A 20898-nucleotide genomic window follows, 5' to 3' on the forward strand; every position below is an offset into this window, starting at 1 on the left:
TGATGATAGTTGGAATCTATCAGTACATTTCAAGAGTGATATACTGCAAATTGGAATTATATTTTGACAGTAGTAAATTGAAAATGATTTGATATTATTTGAAATTTCATTTATTTAGTGGTTCAGAAAATGAAAAAAAAAATCTAAATGTTAAACTGTAGATATATATAGTGTCACTGTCTGTCCTAATAGAGGTCAACTGGTTGGACTCGTCAATTCATTCATTTTTTTAACTTTTGAAAATTTCTGTAAATCGTTTTGATTTAAAATACTTACTTCAAAATGAAAAAAAAATCAGATCCGCGCCTAAATGCATCGGGTGCGGATACTCATTTAATTCGTTTCGCCACAATGATTGTTCCGCAAAATTGGATGCTGAGCCGTCTGCATCAACATGCATGACAACAAAACACTACATGTGGCCCTATCAGGTATTTTTACATGCCCTTTTTGCATTTCTACTTTGTAATACTTCCGATAAAGTGAGCTCACTTTTATGTTTAATGATAAGGAAGCGATGCCGTGTCCACTTTTAATAACCAGAATTTCCTCTTAAAGGTTGTACACAATTGCACAACGAAACTGATTATCCTGATATTGAAGGCAAATTAGGTAATATATCATATGTATATTGCCTAATTTGCAATAAGGTATATGATAGTCTTTTAAAATTAATTTGCAATTCAATTCTGGTTTTATTTGAAATTCATTAAGAAAATAAGCGGAAATGTATAATTTTTTCAACCATTATTGAATTACTAGGTTAAACTTCTTGATGGACCAAAATACAAATTCTAGATCACCTCTTGATTCCTACATAATTAATACATATGTATTCATAGGCTCCGTCTTTCAGATCGAGATGCAGATGTACAGTATATATGTATCAAGGTCTGTAGAGTTTACATAATGAACTGTTATCATAAGTAAAGTTTCATTTTCAGATGCTGTATACATGGAATGATATACCTGTAAAGTTATAGGCCTATCCCAGATGAGTAAGCAGCTAGGTTAAATAAAATTGTTTAGGCTGTTTCACTCATAAGTACTAATTTATTTAATGTATCAAATCAAACTTAACTGCAGGGATGATGTGTCTCCATGATGCATCTGGAGATGCATAAATCAGATTTTACTTACAGGTTACATTGGATGGAAAAAAATTATATTGGGTTATTTTTGCAGTTATCTATAATTTTTATCCCCCCCCCCCCCATCATTTACACACTGCAATTAATATAGCATGCTTAGATAACCAAAAATTGTGTAGGTATTGATGTTTTAATTTTATCCAAACAATAATATAATAATAGCAAAAACATCATATTATTAAAAGCCATCTTGATCATGTTTCGATCATAATTGATTCTTATTTGATAAGTGATGACAGTTTATACAATTGTGGGCTGTGAGTTGTGTACAGGCAGTATTTACACAAATTATAAAACAACTTTAATCAAATCATCATTATTGAAAAATTATCAGATAATGCTACAAAATTTTGATGTTCGATTAGAAACAAGCAGACTCTAATAGATATATAAGTAAGTAAGTAAGTAAGTAAATTATTTATTATAGTGACATGTGCATATTATGTACAATTGTGACGTATGATACAAATTTTATAACAACTACTTGTACATGAATATTGGGCACCTGGCCCATTGGGCCTATAAGTCACCTTTGTAATATTAACAATTATAGTTCATCACGCTTTATACAAGGTGTATCAATTATTAACTTGTATTTGGGTTATGGTACATATTAAATCACAATGTTACATTGAAGTTTATATCCTAGAATGAATAAATTATCGCAGTTTTGCCCTCATATTGCGATTTCCATCGCATTTAAGGAACTCTTTCTCTTTAGGTGACATATTTTCCCATAGGTCCTTCAGATGGTCGTTCCAATAAGGTTTTGTGTGTCTGAAACGCTTTTTTGCCGACTTGGTTTCTAATTTAGGAATAGTGTTGTTCATTTCGTTTATGATAGTAGTACATAATTTATTGTATATATAACATCAACATTGGTCTGTGTCTCCCTGCACGCTTCAATTTCTTCAATAATATATATTAATGCAAGTTTGTTTCATTGCTCATAAAATCAGCAGGTACACAATTCAGTTGGAAACGGGTTTTCCGTTGTTGTTGTTCAATTTTTCTCTCAGGCGAGCGTGAAAAAATGCTATATATACCTGGTAAACAGCAGATAGATAGATAATTTCTGGCATGAAAAAGAACCATGTAACATGAACTAATATATGAAATGATATTAATATTCTATGTCCAGAAGAAATGAAAAAAAACCCATGTAAAATATGAGTTCAAATGATTCCACAATTAATGCATGCATGAGAGATTATTTACCGATATTTGTAAAATGACATTGAGACTTTGTGGTTGTAAATTTAATCTCTATTGATTTCCATCCTTTGTGAGAAAAAGATACTAAGAATTAATTTACTCATTGAAAATGTTTGTCAAGCTATACGCTTTATTGTGGTTTTTGATTTTTTGCCCCAATTTTCTTTTGGGAGGGATGGGAGTTGGACTTGATCTTTTAATTTATGTTTTTGAATGGGTGCAGAAAAAATCAATTGTTTTTTAAAGAACTCTCAGCTAGTTTCAATTTATAATATTCTTTTGCAATTTAAATCTTAATTTCAAGATAAGTAAGTTAATAACAAGTTGGAGTCAAGGATTACTGCTATTTGTTTTGATGATAAATTATACATATTTATTTCTGTATCAAGTAATTTTCAACTACAGAGGAAAGATTTGTCAGACCAACTCGAGTAAACATGCAGTCATTTCAATGCAGGTGTAATTCTGCCATATTAAGAATAATGTATGTAAATTGCCCTATGGGGATCAGTTGCAAATTTCAATAGGCCAAGGCATCTATTTCCTTTTAAATGTACGTATTCAATATACAAAGAAATGTTCTGACAAGTTGTTTCTTTTCTGTAAATATGTTTATTTCATGTGCATGGGTTCTCCTGAAAAATTACCAACATGGGGTATCGCAAAAGGGTTTACATGATTTAAATACAAAAATGTAAATGTATTCCAAGGAATGAGATATTTAATTTGTACCGTAAAATAATTACCACATTTTTCCTATTCAGAGATGTGTAAGTTGGGTTCAGGACAGATTGTATAATATGGGAACAGTTTTTGTTGTGTCTAGCTGGTAGCTGTATTAATTCCCTCAGTTTGTCACCAATTCGACTGCCCAGTCAAATTGTCACCTCTGTAGACAGCACCGGGCCACAAAGTCCCCAACACTCAGGGACACATTGTATGACAGTTAGTTATTAAGTGGTAAATTGTACAGAGAGCTTTAACTTAGGATCAACTTTTAATTGGTTTTGGACACGTTTACTTTAAAGTTGATAAGTTAAAAATCAAATCAATGAATAGAGATGTACCCATGAAAAACTTTAAAAGCCATTTTGGAGCTAACAACTGAGATATGCTAATCTATATAATTGACAGTCACTGGGAGAATAGAGTGTTCCAGTGAAAGATCAAAATATTTTCTGCTTGTGGCGTATCAGATTTAAAGATGAAATTATACGGAGTGCAGAGAATGTATTGTTGGAGATCGTAGTGTGAAGGATCGGTTTCTTAATTTATTGTACAAAATTACTCTCAGTTTGCAAGGTAGGTTTTTCTCCATGATTTTCTGCATGAAACAGACACCTGGTATAAATTTGTAGCAAAGCTGTTTACTGTCTGTGATTTAGGTTGTATTTACTGTTCTAGAGCACTCTTTTAATTGGATTATTTTGATTCATATTGCTTGTATTCAGTTATTCTTAATTCATGATGAAGATTTAGAGACATTGGTACATATACACTGTCACTTGAGTGTTGAAGCATTGAATCAGATCATGAAGTACAGTGTTGTCGATTGGTTTCTATTTCGAGCGATGGTTAGGATGCGACAAGTACCTGTCACCCATTATTTATCATTATTTAGAAATATTCCAGTCAGAAGAAGTTTGAACAACTTCAGAAAATTTCTAGTGGGTTCTTGTAAGTTTAATTGAAATGTGGGTTTATAATTGACAGTAAACCCCATTTGAGATTTAAACTTCTTAGTATTTGATAGTTTGAAGATTCTTAAGTCTGTCTTTGCCTTGTGATATATCAATCTGATTTGCTATTATGTATATATTGGTTTTATGATTTGGACAATTTCTGGCGATTAAAGATGTAGACATCATAATGGGGCATGTACACTGAGTGAGAACAAAGACTCTTACACAAAGCAGCCTTAGTCTAGCTCAGATTGAGATCTTTGGTTAAGGGAACTTGATCTTGAGTGATTGTTTGATGAATTGCAGTGATCGGATGCCTCGACTCTAATTTCAGGTCATTATTGTTACCATAGTCTGAGTACAGATGAACACTACAGCCACACTAACTGTCAACTCGTATAGAGGAGAATACCGACCACTCAGAAGTTACTATGTCTAAACCAGGCAAAAAGAAACGGTAAGACACACACTGCTTTTTGGTCTTTTTTATTTCATTTGTCTAAAATTTATAATATTCCTGGTTAGATAAAGATTGAAATCAGATTTTAATCTGTGTCATCTTATACACACAAGAAATAAATCGGAAATTCTTGAGTTTTGATAACGCTTCAAAACATTTTCAATAAAATGGTAAAACTGTCGAGTTTCATGTTATTATCGACACTAGAAAAGAGGGTTTTATCTTGATGAGGTGACTCTTCTTTTGATATATTTGATTTCTGACAAGAGTTTTTGGGCTTGTTGGCATTGTTATCATGGGGGATGATAAATATTGGTCATATGTGGTGACAGATTGTGGATTTATGTGACTGTTTCTAGCCAGCTTATTTAAATTGACGATAATGTCAACATAATATTATTATGTGGGGGGTGTACTAGTTCCAGAATTAGATAATCTCTGACCCTCTCAGTAAAAACTTCCACTGAGAAGCCGCAATGACAGTGAGCAATCTATCACAGAAATTTAATAATCTACCTGATTCCACCCAGGATAAGTGAATGAAGTATGGGTAAAGGTTTATCAATGATTTGTTGTCTATTGTTGTATGTAATGTTTGTTTTAATTATCTTTCAAAGGAAGAGCTATGCCAATATTGTTTTGTTCATGATTTAGAGCAGTCGGTTATCAAAGGCGATCAGATAGTGAAAATTAAAAAAAAATGTCCTTTGTAGTTACCTGTGCTTGTTTTTCAGGTAACATTGGAATTTTTAGTTATATTTTAAAAAAGATTTAGGGTACCAGTATCATTTTTGAATTTAGTTTATGTATGTGTATAATATTGGTGAATTTTAAACATATTTGATATGCTGGTAATTGCATTGCTTATCCGTTTGTTATTAAATGAAAAGACCACATATATACCAGTAAATGATTTGAAATAAAAATCTGAATATATCCTTTTCAATGCAATTACACGTATATATTATCAGTTTAGTATGTGCTGCTATAGTCGGAGCAATGTAACTGTGGCCAAAGTTATGACCTTCACATTTTGCATTTGCTTAATTTGCAAAGAAAGTGTTAAAAATCAAAACTAAATATATATATATATATTGGTTAAAGTAATTTAACTTAGTCTGAATGGTCCTGATTTTGAGACATTTGCCTCTATGACTCTAACCTTAGTATCCATTTTACCTTGAACTAATTAAGTTTTGAGTTTCCATGATCCCCTTTTTAATATGTCAACTGATTCAAAGAATATGCCTACCAGTGCTCTGAGCGACATCTTTTGAATCAATGTTGGGAAAGTCCAAACATATTATTTAGAACTTTCTGTGAACATTTAATTGATTTGAATAAAACAGTGTTGGAACATATGACCTTTGTGTAAGATCCAAATACCATAATCCCTCAGAATAAAAATACCAATACAATCTTTGAAAAAATTGATGTTGGTTTTATCCTTTTGATACTTCAACAAACAATTTGACTTACGAAACAAGATAGAAATAGCAGAAAAAATGAAGACTGTCATGCAATAAAACTTCTCAGAAGTAAACATTTTAGTCTTTATTGATGTTATGCCAAGATAATTGGCATTTGTTTTCTTCCTTGGAACCCATTATTCGTTGACTGGCATTGGGTAATTGTTGTGATTGCCAAGGACTAAATTGTTTCCCAATATCCATATCAAGGAGCAGTGAATTGAGACCAGGCCCATTAACACAGATCTTTTGGTGGCTGTTCTAGATTATGTCAGTTGGCTAGCTTTTTTAAAAGAGAAAACTCCAAAGTGAGGTATTAAGATAATAGAATGGCATTGTTAGCCATCTTTGGTGATATCCTGTTTATAGTAGTTCCTGGAAACGTTGGCTGCAACCATAACATTGTTGTTATTTTCATTCCATTCTTTGGCCTGCATCTGTCGACATACAGGAAGATAATACTTAAAGATGCCAAAAGTACAGAAGGGAAAAATGAATAATATAAAACTGTATCAGAAACTGGGTCAAGTTGTTCAATATTCAAGAAGTGAACTTGTTACATTCTATTTTGATTTTGTAAGGAAGATGTAGGAGTTTTATAGCAGCATTCGATTGATCTAGATGCTGAATAAATTATAACCTGACCTGTATTTTTGGTAATTATTTCTCGAAAACAGTACATGTATTAGGAGATATTGTTTAAGTCTGTTAATAGGACTTGATGATGCAAGTAGTAAAAACATGTACATGTTAATTGCATTATGGTATATCAATACTGTACAAATAAGTCACCTCTGGCATGGATGATAATTCTATGAGCTAACAATTCTCTGAGGCATTGTTTATCAGCCTATTTTGATTGATTGCCAGTCAGTTACAGGTACATGTATACATGTTTCTTGTCTGACCACTGAAGCGCTGCTGAGACTGGGGGATTTACCCTCTCACTCAATTGTTTCTGAATGATGGAGTCACTTTTCTTTGTAGTTTGAGGTTGGGGGATTTAAATCTCCCTCTCACTATGAATATTTCCTATCTCAAAATGCTCCTCAAGAAGGAGAGAGATAAGGATCCACTGAGGTAAGTCTGCATGAGGAGAGAGTGTGTACTATGTACACAAAACTGCATGGTTTGGTCTCTGCATGTGTACTGTACACATAACTGTATGATTTGGTTTCTGCATGTGTACTGAACACATAACTGTATGGTTCAATCTCTGCATGTGTACTGTACACAAAACTGCATGGCTTGGTCTCTGCAGGTGTACTGTACACATATCTGCATGGTTTGGTCTCTGCATGTGTACTGTACATAGAACTGCATGATTTGATCCATGTGTGTGTACTGTACATAGAACTGCATGGTTTGATCTCTGCATATGTACTGTACATAGAACTGCATGGTTTGATCCCTGCATGTGTACTGTACACAAAACTGCATAGTTCAATCTGTGCATGTGTACTGTAGTGCACAAAATGCATGGTTTTCTGCATGTGAACCATACATCTGACTGCATGTTTTTCTGTGTGTATTAGAGAATCTGACATTTAACCTAAACTACAGAGGAGTTAACATGTGTGTCTACCTACATTAATCTGTTTTTGTGGTATTTGGACCTGGTAATTGTCATGTAGAAGTTATTAGGTCACCTGAGTCACTCAGGTGACCTATTGCAATTGGTCTTCGTCCGTCGTCGTGCGTTGTGCGTCGTGCGTTAACAATTTTACATTATTAACTTCTTCTTGAAAACTACCAGGCCAATCGTTACCATTTTTGGTGTGAAGCATCTCTATGGTAAGAAGAATCTAAATTGTGAAATTTATGGCTCTACCACCCCTGGGGTGCCACGGGCGGGGCCAAATATGCAAAAAAAGCCAAATTTTCAAAAATCTTCTTCTCTACTTCCACACATGTGAGGAAAAAACTGAATGCATGGTTATGATGTCCAAGAGGCCCTCTACCAAAATTGTGAAATTTATGGCCCCTGGGTCAGGGGTTCTGGCTCTAGGGTGGGGCCAATATGGCCATATAGTAAAAATGTATTAAATCTTAGAAAATCTTCTTCTCTACTCCCATATATATTTGTTAAAAACTAAATGCATGGTTATGATGTCCATGAAGCCCTCTACCTTAATTGTGAAATTCATGACCCCTGGGTCAGGGGTTCAGGCTCTAGGGTGGGGCCAATATGGCCAAATAGTAAAAATGTATTAAATCTTAGAAAATCTTCTTCTCTACTATCATATATATTTGTTAAAAACTAAATGCATGATAATGATGTACATGAAGCCCTCTACCTTAATTGTGAAATTCATGACCCCTCGGTCAGGGGTTCAGGCTCTAGGGTGGGGCCAATATGGCCAAATAGTAAAAATGTATTAAATCTTAGAAAATCTTCTTCTCTACTCCTATATAATTATATTTGTTAAAAACTAAATGCATGATTATGATGTCCATGAGGCTCTCTACTAAAATTGTGAAATTCATGACCCCTTTGTTAGGTGTTCATGCTCTAGGGTGGGGCCAATATGGCCATATAGTAAAAATGATTTAAATCTTAAAAAATCTTCTTCTCTACTCTCACACATGTGGGCAAAAAACTGAATACATGGTTATAATATCCACAATCTCCTTTACCTAAATTGTGAAATTCATGGCCCCTGGGTCAGGGGTTCAGGACATGAGGGGGGGGGGGGGCAATATGGCCGCAATAAAGTGTTAATGCATATAATGTTTAAAAATCTTCTTCTCTATTCTCACACATCTGTATAAAAAAAAACCGACTAATAATTATGTTTACCAGGAAGTCCTCTACTGAAATTTTAATTTTCATGTCCCCTGGGGTATGGGTTTTGACTCTAGGGCAGGGCCAAAATGGATGTATAGATGTTAATGCATATAACGTTAAAAAATTATCTTCTTTACTCCCACACACCTGAAAGGAAAACTAAATTCATTATTTTGTAGACCAGATCTTTTAGTTTTTCACCAAAATTATAGGTTTCACAGTTCTTTTTGAATTAAATGTGGTTGTCATTACAAATTTATAATTCTTCTATGAGACTCCATGACAAGTTTGTGTATTGGATATATGCTACTCAGGTGACCGTTAAGGCCAATTGGCCTCTTGTTATAAAACTTATGGTTGATTTCTGCCTTAATTAATAGAAATGAGTAGCAAAAAAGTACATTGTGGTTGTTACAGTGATTAGCATGTGTATGTATGTTGGAGTAATGATACAGCTAAAGTGTTTTAGCTTAGCAACCTGCATGTTAATAGTTACAGAGTGACAGAACATTAATCAGAAGTTATCCTTCTTTCCTGCATGTAAACTACTTAATTTCCAAAAAAAAAATAAGAACATTCAGGTGGTATGGGAACCTCCATATTGTGACATACTTCTTATCAAAATAAACAATAAAATCAAGTAAAATATTATAATTTTTTTCCTTCCCAATATTGCTATCTAACAGCATAGTGCAATGGGTTAGAGTGATTTCTACGAATCTGTGAGTCTGTCTTTGAGTTCAAATCCCACTTAGGCTTTTATTATTTTTACCTTTCCAAATATTTTTAAAGCAGTTTTTTGGGGCCAAAAATTGTAAAATTTGAAAATATACCACCTTAATACTGAACTACCGGTATAAGGAAAATCCTAAACAATTTAAATTGTTTTCTGAATCTGTTTTCTTTGTCTTGTGAAAGTTTATATAAATGTTGTGAACTGATGGTGTATTGGGTATATTCTTCATTGACATTTGTTTCCTGCTATACATTGGTATATTGAATCGAAGGAATAATTTTGACATTTGTGATAGAGATGTTTTTTTAAGCAGTGAAATGGCAAGGACTGGTGGGTAGCTTTTAGTTTATTGTCTTTAACATTCCCTTATTCTTAGTAAATACTGCCTGATTAAAATTGCCAAAAAACAAAATTCTTCCTTTCACAACTGATTCATCTAGAGTTGAGGTAAGATAGAATATTTGATTTTTTGAATTCATCAAAAATTAAATGAAAACAAATTTGAGACAATATTATTGCCATTGGATAACTTCAACCTAAATTTAATTCTGTTTATGTCCACTTCACTCATACTTTATAGTTACATTTTTATGGTCATATCCTCAAGAGCTGCAGCTTTCTCATCTTATGCAGGAGCATTTGGGAGAGGAATAGCTCACTGCTGTAAGGTTTCTTCTTGGCAGGGTGTGAATAAAACCAGGTCTCCTGGCATTTCCTTTCTTAAGGAATACCTGAGTCATACTTTAACCGCACTTTAACATTAGTGATATAGCCGATCAGTTGCATGTAGAACTGGTATAAATATTTTTTAAATGCAGTTCTAATGAGGAATTTTGACACCAGAAAGATGATTAACTGTCTACTTTACGACTTGTAGGTACAAAAAGATGAAGGAGAGATCTCACCTTCAACAAAACACTAAACACCAGTATGTGCAGGCCCTACAACCTCTACAGCTTCCTCTGATAGTCCCTCTGTCTACAAAAGTAAGTACCACTGATAGTCCCTCTGTCTACAAAAGTAAGTACCACTGATAGTTCCTCTGTCAACAAAAGTAAGTACCACTGATAGTTCCTCTGTCAACAAAAGTAAGTACCACTGATAGTCCCTCTGTCTACAAAAGTAAGTACCACTGATAGTTCCTCTGTCAACAAAAGTAAGTACCACTGATAGTTCCTCTGTCAACAAAAGTAAGTACCACTGATAGTCCCTCTGTCTACAAAAGTAAGTACCACTGATAGTCCCTCTGTCAACAAAAGTAAGTACCACTGATAGTCCCTCTGTCTACAAAAGTAAGTACCACTGATAGTCCCTCTGTCTACAAAAGTAAGTACCACTGATAGTCCCTCTGTCTACAAAAGTAAGTACCACTGATACTCCCTCTGTCTAAATAAGTAAGTAAAAGGATAGTCCCTCTGTCTACATATCACTGATGGTCCCGTTGTGTATAAAATAATTACATCTGATAGTCCCTCTGTATACAAAAATAAGTATTACTGATGGTTCAATTATCTACAAAAAATAAGTAAGTGGATAGTCTTTCTGTCTACAACAAGTATCACTGGTAGTCCCTCTGTCTAAAACACCAGTAAGTATGTATCACTGATGGTCCCTCTGTCTACAAAAATAAGTATCACTGATAGTCCCTCTGTCTTCAAAAGTAAGTACTTTATGTATACAGCTACCATGGATTGTTCCTTTGTCTACAAACTTTGGTACCACTGATAGTCCCTCTGCCTACAAAAGTAAGTACTTTTGATAGTCCCTTTGTCTACAGTAGTAAAAACTAAAGTATCACTGAAAGTTTCTGTGACTACAAAAAGTAAGTACTTTATATGTATGCCTTTGATGATTCATCCGACTACAAAACCAAGTTCTTTATTCCAAATATAGAAGTCCAAAGGAAAGTTCTTTTTCGGAGAGTTTCAATCAATAGTCTTCAAATCTTTAAAAGAAAGATCCCTCTTTCTACAAAAGTAACTGCATGCTCTTCATGTTAGAACTACCATTGATACTTCCTTTGTTTTCAAAAGTAATTTATATCTGGATATTGCATTTATATATCTTCTAAAACATGTACAATTACGCCATATGCTATACATAGTAACCATTAATAGTCTATATAATCTCTCTGTTTGCAAAAGTAAGTACTTTAATAGGAGTTCATGTACTTTTATCAATGGTACCTTCATCACAGAAATAGTTGCAAATACTAGATCTGCATTTTCCATTTCTTGCCCTGTTTTAACTAGACAAACCATTGATACTTACATAGATGAGAGGTTTCTATTGATATGTAGACACATTTTACACCAAAGTTTATACCAGACGTTATACCTAGAGGTATCAGTTTTAGCTAATTAGTATACAAAACATGAATGTTCTTATGTGAAAGTAACCAGTACATGATTTTGTTTGAAACCTCTTCATAAGTCCATAAATTATCGAAACTGTCATATGTTGTTCAGAATTTTCATTGAAATAAAATGTTTACCTCTACTCTCTTGCATACCATAGCACTTGTATCATATCAGAAAAAGGTGTAAAATTTGTGGAGAATCTATTGAGGTTTATGAGATTCTTTAATATTTATTATCAAGATGAGCTTTCTAAAAGTACATGTACCTGTATGGATGCACTGCTATCTATAGTGGGGGTTATATTTAAGACTAGATATATGACTTAAGCATTGGAACCCAGCATGATGTATTAATTTGCTAAAAGGTTATAAATTATTTTATTTGTTGTATATAATCCACAAGTGGAAAAGTTTTGAAGATAAGAGAGAAGAGAGTGTTTTTATTGACATTGAAGTATATATATAAGCTAAGGTTTCATGTACCGTACTTGTTAAGTACTTGGTTATTGAACCATAAGACAGGAACCAGTCATCTTCTTTTCTACAAATTAATAATACATTGTTACCTTGCACCTCTGGGAATGCACTGGTTAGTAAATAAAAAACAGAGTTATCTTTCTTATAAGAGTATTAATGCTGCATTTGATAGAAGAAAATAAGAAAGAGAAATCACAATAGAAACTACGGTATTTAGATACAGCTCTATAATGAATTATAATTAAAGATTAATCACGAGGTATCTTGACATGGTCTTTAGTTGATTGGTATATTTATTGAGTGAATTTGTTATCTAATATTTAATTAAGACACAAGAGATATGTCGACTGCAAATCTTAATGCAGCTAATCAGAAATATTATCTGTAAAATGGAATCTTATCGATTCTTTAAAGGAACCCAATGTCTTCTCCATTGTATGGCTTGTTTCTTTACCCTTCACTTGCTTCTACCTGGTGCACTTTCTAAATACCTGTCAATGCAGAACAATAGCTGCCTGTAGACAGATACCTTTACCTGTAATATTCAGATGATGAAGTGAGACGAGTGATAATGTGATTGACAAACAAGCTAGGTGACAGGTACCATAAAGCTGAGGAAATTCCACGAGGCCTGCCTGCTGCCCCCACACTCCGGGAAATGAACTCACTCAGTGACAAACACCTTCACTGAGTAATTAAAGCTCCAGGCAGCATCAGGTTTTGATAAGTAAATAATTAATAAGCAGCAGCCAAGCAAGTGTGCAGCCAGCGGTCCAAAGACCTGGAGAAGATAAGGCGTATTGATTAAGGTAGATGTAATCCTCCGTGTAAGAGGCGGGTCAGTGTGATGTCTCGGTCCAGACGCGTGGATAAATCTACCGGGAAAGTCCTGTGTGATGGATGATGGGATATGTTATGTCACAGGAAGATAATTCTACACAGGTATTTTTCTAGTCTACTTCTCTCCCTGCAGTCCTCTAAATGGTGTTTAATTTTTCACTGTTAAGAAACCACTGTGTTGTATTGATTTTTTGTGTTTTTATAATTTGGTCTTTCTTGCTGTAACAATATGTGTAATGAAATGGATTTCTATTCTGTAAAATCTGGAATTATGAAAAAGAAAATGTACCAATGATTGATTCAAGCACCTTCCATCCCCAATAAACACCTGAGATTTATTTAACACATCTTTTGATATTATTTAAAAAGATGGATTGTCAAGGGTTCGATCCAGATTTTCATAACTCGGTCAAGTAATCAACATTCAATATTTTTAATTGTTATACTCTAGACTTAATCTTTTGAAAAGTAAAATTATTACATGTACCATATTTCAAACAAAACTTACATTAATTATTTTTTAATACAAAAGTTTGACTACTTTCAACACCAGGTATGATATTTCCATGTTTCTTACACCTTATTTCATAGACTCAGGTTGTCCAAATTGTTACAAGGTTTAAATGTTCTTGTGTCTGTTACTTGTCACAGTTAATTGATTCAGAATTGGCCAATAAAGGTGTTTTTCTTCTCTTTCTTTGTATCAGTTTCTATGCGCTTAGAAAATAAATAAGGGGTGTATATTAAAGTAGTTATTAGTTTTTAATTAGTAATAAAACAGTTTGAATTAAAAAATGAGAAACCTTTATGAAATATTTTAATCAAACCCTGTTTCCAATATAAAGTGCATTGAATTGACAGTTAGTATTTGCACATTCATGCAAATATGTATGTATTGTAGTTTTAAAAACTCTAGGGGGTTTTCTTGGTTGATATCAGATTTCATTCAAGTACATATGATATATGCAATGCTTTCATTTGTTTGATTGTCTTTTGTATGACAATGAATAGAAACCTGTTAAAATAGCACCAACAATTTGACATGGGCATTGAGACACTTCAGGTGTTATGTTGTGTATTGGTAGTTAATATTGGATACCCGAAAGTGATGATAGGGGCCGATTACAGCTATGTGATGGGGAACATGGTACTGGTTGCAGGGAGAATGATTATTGTACAACAGATCCCCCCGCCTCATGTAAGTCATGTGTATTAAAGTTCAGAGTGCAGGTCAAATCAAGGGGAATTTTTGAACTCTAAGTTATGGACAGAGTGATAATTGTAAAACACAAGCTCAAGTAATCACAACCCATGTGCCATTAAAGTTGTGGAGGGTATAAAGTTTTCAATCCATCTATCAGTTTATAAGTCCTACTTCTTTATTGTCAGTGCAACTTTTCTTAAAATGCTTCACAGAATTTCTTAAGACTTTGTAGTTGATAGGGACACAATATTTAGATTTATAGGAAAATCTGGGTTGATAAATTTGTTTGAATTTTGCCTCTTTTAAACTTAGAGGAATTAAGTATAGTACATATATTATTACTTGAACAGGTTTTCAGCACAACTTCTCTGAAACATTTTCACAAATTTTATAAAACTTTATTGTATATTGGATGTGTATCTAAAAACATAATCATTCTGTAAATGACTAAATGTGCAAGTTCACAGGAAATGCCGATTTTATTAATTTTTTTTAGAATTATACCCTCTTTGACTTCAAGACTTTTTACAATGTAGCCAAAATTAAAAATACTGGTTACTGAAACAGTTTGTTGGAGTAACTCCTGATAAGCTGCTAATGAGAATTTTGTGACATTTTGAGACTGTATAGCACATGTATACAGTACCCTGTTGATTTAGATATTCAAAGGAAATTTGAATATATTTTTTTATCAGAGTTTTGTCCCTTTTAATATACTTCTTCAGTCCTGTTCATGTTAGTGCAACACCTGAAACCCTTCAACAGAATATCATGACTCCATGAGGATCTTATACTCATCAATCATACGTTATTCTCCTCTCACTGTTTGTATGACACTCATATCGGTATTATCTGGTACTTCATTTTTCAGCTCTGATTTTCAATAGTTAATTTGTATATACTAGTCTAATACATAGGATTTAGGATTAATGTGATTTATGAAGTCCGCAAGTCACAGGTGATTAAGGATGTCATTTTCCTCCCTATTATTAATGTGATTTTAATCTGTTTTATTATTTTCCTTAAGTGGACTGCTTTGGAATATTAATGTATCCAAATATTCCATGATTTGATAACGCTAAATACTTTACATCATTAATCAGTGCTCTGTATCTGCTCATCAAGTACACCTCTGTCCATTACCTCCCCAGCCCCACCACAGAAAAAAATCCAAACAAATAAACAACAAAACATACATATATGCACAATGGAATTTTGCTTACTCCTTCTTTTGGTATATATTTATGTGTATATTGCTAAAAATATTGATTGAAATTATTTTTTTTATAGAAAAGAGAACAAAAGGGTATTCTTTTGTTTGTTCTTTAATGCTTGGTAACATTGTCAAAAACAAATTGTACAGGTGAATTGAACATTAATTACCCACTGGTCATTTCACTAAATTGACTGCCATGCAGTGGTCATAAACATTTAATTGAGTTGTTGATTGGTGGTTGCTATAGGAAACAAAGGTCTTTGAACTCATGGGGTCTAAAGAAGTGATTAGGTGTCCAAACAATTCTATATCTGTTGATTAGGATAATGACTGGTCAGAGAGAGAGATGCATTGTTAAAACCCAACAGATAAAAGTTGTCATAAAATGGCATGCAGTCTGCAGATTCTTATTATTTGATGTGGCATGTGCCACCCTCATTACATGTATTTCATAAAAGATATAAAATCCAAATGTAGGTTAAACCTGCATTTGTAAGAAGAAAATCATTTACAGCTCAGAAAAGTGTTGAAGACATTTAAAATCTCAATTCCAGAACATAAGAGAGTATTAACTAAGCAGTCCATTGTTTTGTGTGTGGAGCATGATTGCTTTAATATTAATACCCCTGGTTGTTTTGTTCTGTAAGCTGTTTCATAAGAGAAGTGAAATCTGATAATCTTCTCCTCAAAGTTTGGTCACTATGTGGTCGATCGGTGTAGTTAGTGGACATCAGGGATGATATATCATAGGATGCTGTCCCCTCTGCCCTCTCTCGATTCGGTCCAGTAAACGTCTGAGGAATCATGCATGATAACATATCCCACCGCAGACAGGTCAGTCTCAGTGATTTTATGTATTAACGTAGAACTTTATTCTGTCACGCAGAAGAATTTTTTAGAGATAACATAAATTATGCAGTGACATTCAAGTGTATTTTAGTTGACTGTATTTTGTAAGAAGTTGATTATTAGTCGATGGCTGGCTATTAGGCTAGCAGTGTTGCTATGACAGAGACCGCAAGATCTATCCTTATATATTGAAATGCAAAGGTTTGTTTGAAATGTCGGCAAATAACAATACCATGGAAAATAAAACGCAACAATTGCACGTTCTGTTGATGCGTTTCCATCTCCTGTTTAAACATTACTTCTACTGAACATTGTTAATATGTACAATAATTGTGTTTGCTGAAAATTAAATAACCGATAATGAACCTTATGAACCCAAAGTGCATTGAATTTAAAAGGGTTGCATGCATTTACCATTTGATTGTAAGCATTAAGCCGCAGTGCATACTTAATATCATTGGGGTACTTCAAAAAGACATAATGAATGTATTCATACTAAAGTAAATTAAGATTTCAAGAATAAATGACATTTCATTAAGATGATTGTGCAGTAATGGAAAAGAAACTTACCAAAGTACATCTTTTTTAACATACACTGAAAATGATTTCCCTATTTCGCTGAAATATCAATAAAAAAATTCAATATTTTCAAAAATTGTCCAAAAATGAATTGTAGATTTCTATGAACAATAAACTGAACAATGAATATTTTTAATATAAACATTGAAAAGAGTTGCAGTTTTTTATTCGATAATGAACTTTTACATGGTAAATATTTCATATGAAGTTAAATTAGGATTTTCTAGGAAGTTGTGTTGAGTGGTATACATTTTCTTTGAAGTCAAATTGAGTACCCTGGTAGTTTTTATACCCTATAAAATCAACTTGACAGACATTTTCTTTGTCATTAATTATGAGTGATATTTATTATCCATGAAAGTGAAGTGAGAGGTGAATATTGTATTTGAAGTTTAATAGAGGAGTACATATCTTCTCTGATGTTGACTTGAGCAATACTTTTCTATTAAGTTCAGAGGTGTAAATTTTCTATGAAGTTGAACCGAGCTGTAGATATTTTCTATTGTTTTTAACATATTTTATTGGTTGCTCAAAAGGATCAGAAAGAAGTCCTAATAAATTACTAGTTTTCCTTAAATATAACAACAATTTTCATGCATTTGAATTTAGAACAAAAGAAAATATATAATATTATTGATATACACAAGACAAATTGTTTGAATCTCAAAGATATTTTCTATGAAGTTAAATGCTATACATTTTCAGTGTTAAATTATAGTGACACATTCTCAAGGGTTGGCCCTTGTGCTCGGGTTTTGTTCCAGAGCAGGAACTACCAAATTTGCACTTTACAGCAAGACCTAGTCATTCTTTTCCTATACAATCCAAAAAGCACATACATTATAGAAATATGTTGGATTTGGTACAGAATTAATTGATTGCCTGATTATAAACTATGATGTGTATTGGAGTGTTAGCTGATTGTTTCTCAGATAGGATTCATCACTTCCACACATGGTGTATTTGTAAAAGAGATCTCCAGATTTGATAGCTTGTAATTGTCTTCTTTTCAAACATCATTGCTATAGGTGCAATTTAAAGCTTTTGTGTCCAATACATTTTGTCTCCAAGTTGACATAGAGCCTGATTGCACATTAAAATATGAAGCCATTAACCATGCCGTTGTGGACTATGATTGTCCACTAACTGGAGGTAGTAATTGGTCCACGCGGGATTCTGTCTGTGCGGGACAGCGGGATACTCAACTGTATCAGTCCCGCGTCTTGGTTCAACTTTCTCTTTACATTGTTCCAGGAGGTCTATAGCTTGTTGAGAAAAACAATCTTCATGGTTGTTATGAATAATCAAATGGAATTGTAATCGACTGAAATCAAAAGTATATAAGGAAAAATAAACTTGAGAATAGCCCGTCAGTTGATTCAATGGATTACGGTTTTTAAAAGAGAAAGTGGGTGATCTGATCTGAGAGATGATCATTTAAACTTTGGATATTGATATGAAAATTTTTGCAGGCTAAATTAAATAATGACTGGCCATTATCAAATGTACAAATAGTGCCAGAGTGCAGCAAAGTTAATGTAGATTTAGAGTGGCGGAAAGTGGAATAGAGTTCTTAGAGTGACATTCTGTGAGATCACTACTGCTACGCATTGTCAATACGAAAATTGGAGCCAGACGCTTTATATACTGGAGTGTGAACATGAAGGGACAGCTAACTCTTCCTCCTTGGGTACACCCCTACCCCACTGAACCCAGCTGACATCTACGAGGCTGGAAATCTTTTTAGACACTTGAGAGGACCATAACCATTGTTTATGGTCATCTTTAGAAGAAATTTAAGTAAATATATAAGGAAACTATAGGCTGTGATATTCACGATGGGTGAGCCCGGATTCTGGCCGCCCTTTGACCAGAAGTTGATGCGGTTACCAAATAAAGAGAGACAGAGAAACAAAGAGCGAGAGAAAGAGAACCAAATCTCTGTGGATGTGGTAAGGTTAATTAGTGATCGGCCCGCTATCACAGCTATCACACGGAATATATTCTCTTTCTAGTTTAAGTTTTAATATAAAAGACAGTATCGACCTACTCCAGTGCTACTGTGTATGCTAGAGGTATATCTAACAAGTCTTGGAGTATACAAAAACTTTTGTCAGTGTTTGAGAATGTTGGAATAGAATTAAATTCTGGGGATAAAAGGGCCAGTTTAAAACTATTTAAGACTTATAGGACAGAGAAATTGAATAACAACTAGATTAAATTCTGTATTCAGTGGACAGCTTTTGGATAAATCATACAAAGGATTTTCTCTTTTGTAATGCTTGACCAAATTAAATCCGCAAGATTTCCACCTAAGTGTGTTTAATTAAATATCATTTCGTAGTTATTGACCCTTTTAAATATTGACACTAATATTCACCTCTCAAAAAACAATAAAATATGTCAATATATAGTATTTCATTCGACAGAAAATATGTTTGTTTCATCAGGGTAATTTGGTAGCTTTTATACTTTAAATGTACATGTAATTCTTTAATAATTTTGTTAACTGAATGGACAAAATTTGTATCTACATTGTAAAATGCGTGGAGGAATGAATAAGGGAATTTCTTAGTCTACATTTCAACGTCAAATTTTCAATTGAAATTAATTTCAGACAATTTTTTTTTACAAGAATTCCTGTTTTGTTTTAAAGAAAGATAAGTTAACTATTACAATTAATTTTTTTTCTCAATTTCTGTTTGAAATACTGTGGAAAATAAAATTAATGAAGATTGGCTCTAAACAAAAAGAGCCAAAAGGACAATTCTGATATATAGATTTATTGCTAAGATATTGTGCAAAGTCTCCAATTAAACAGATAAGAGTTTGCTGTTTTCGTTAACCGAGTCGACTTGGGCACTCAACGGGTGTCGATGGGTAGACGGGCCCTATCCTGTTCTATATATAGGACAGTCGGATGCCAGTTTTATCCAGGGATCTCGGTTATTAATGGTATTAAATTGCCTCTTTAACCAAGAATAATAAACTGTGATCGATCAATCAGAATTTTAATATGACATTGTTTAAACAGAAATAAAACATAACATTGATTTTTAGATAGACCTGGTCTTGGTAGAATTCCATAGCAAAATTCAAGATGTGGAGATTTTCCCACATAATCACAACTAATAGCAAAATGGTGGGGTCAATATATTTTTTGTTTTATGGTGTGTTTGAATTAATTAAAGGTATTTCTGGATCAAATGTAGATAACAAATACAGAAGACCTTCTCCCGGCATTGAGCATTCAGGTGTTTGAACCTCTCTTGTTTTGAAGCCAAAGTTTTATTTTTTGCACAACTTAATAAATGTCATTTGGTGACCATTTCTGTCCATGTTGAATGATATGCAGAATGTTGTACCCTTTTAAACACATTAAACACAACTGACCTACCTATTTTACAAAAAAGGTATTCTCTTTTGAGAAGTGGACAGGCAGGCTATGCCTGTCCACTTCTCAAAAGAGAATACAAAAAAGGTAGAGAAAAAATTCTGATAGCTGACCTATTTTTAAAAAAGAGGTAAAGAATGTAAATAACAGTAAATTAAAGATAAGAATCAGGTGTGGAATTTAAATATGATAAATTGGCTAAAAATATTCCCAACTGAAGTCAGTTATTCTCAAGCATGATTTAAATAAACAAATAATAGCAGCAATAACAGAGCGGTCCTGTCTGTCTGGTCCCCGACCTTGCCCACAACTGTCACCCAGGAAACTACTAGGTTACTTGAGGTCAGCTTGGGTCAGATAAGCCCTTGATTACCAAGGAAACCAAGTATTTTAGATGTGCTGCAATATTGTCAGATATGATTTTTGCCCCTTTCACTACAGAGAGAAGGAAGTTTTGTTGTGGGTTAAGAAATTCATGA

At 33.4% G+C, this 20898-nt stretch overlaps 1 protein-coding gene across 24 annotated transcripts in view; it reads left to right on the forward strand.

Annotated features, from left to right (window-relative positions):
- Window positions 1–352: 352 nt before the first annotated feature.
- LOC105323221 (dual specificity tyrosine-phosphorylation-regulated kinase 4) overlaps window positions 353–20898 on the forward strand; it is a 42237-nt gene continuing 21691 nt past the window's right edge. For 6 of the 24 annotated variants that reach the window (XR_010714107.1, XR_010714111.1, XR_010714108.1 and 3 more), the window contains exons 1-4: window positions 3436–3668; window positions 4383–4505; window positions 6965–7057; window positions 10379–10487. Coding sequence is in view for 19 of the 24 variants with exons in the window: in XM_034449893.2 (XP_034305784.2) it covers window positions 4480–4505; window positions 6965–7057; window positions 10379–10487 (228 nt within the window). In the remaining 5 variants the exon portion in view is untranslated. Of the gene's footprint in view, window positions 432–3406; window positions 3669–4018; window positions 4044–4382; window positions 4506–5032; window positions 5053–6964; window positions 7058–10378; window positions 10488–11091; window positions 11128–13013; window positions 13280–14204; window positions 14376–16256; window positions 16432–18132; window positions 18978–20898 lie in introns of those variants that run through there. The other 18 variants (XM_066084981.1, XM_066084984.1, XM_066084985.1 and 15 more) reach the window with 15 other exon arrangements.

Source organism: Magallana gigas, chromosome 5 (genome assembly GCF_963853765.1).
Source record: "Magallana gigas chromosome 5, xbMagGiga1.1, whole genome shotgun sequence".
In the NCBI taxonomy this organism is placed as follows: domain Eukaryota; kingdom Metazoa; phylum Mollusca; class Bivalvia; order Ostreida; family Ostreidae; genus Magallana; species Magallana gigas.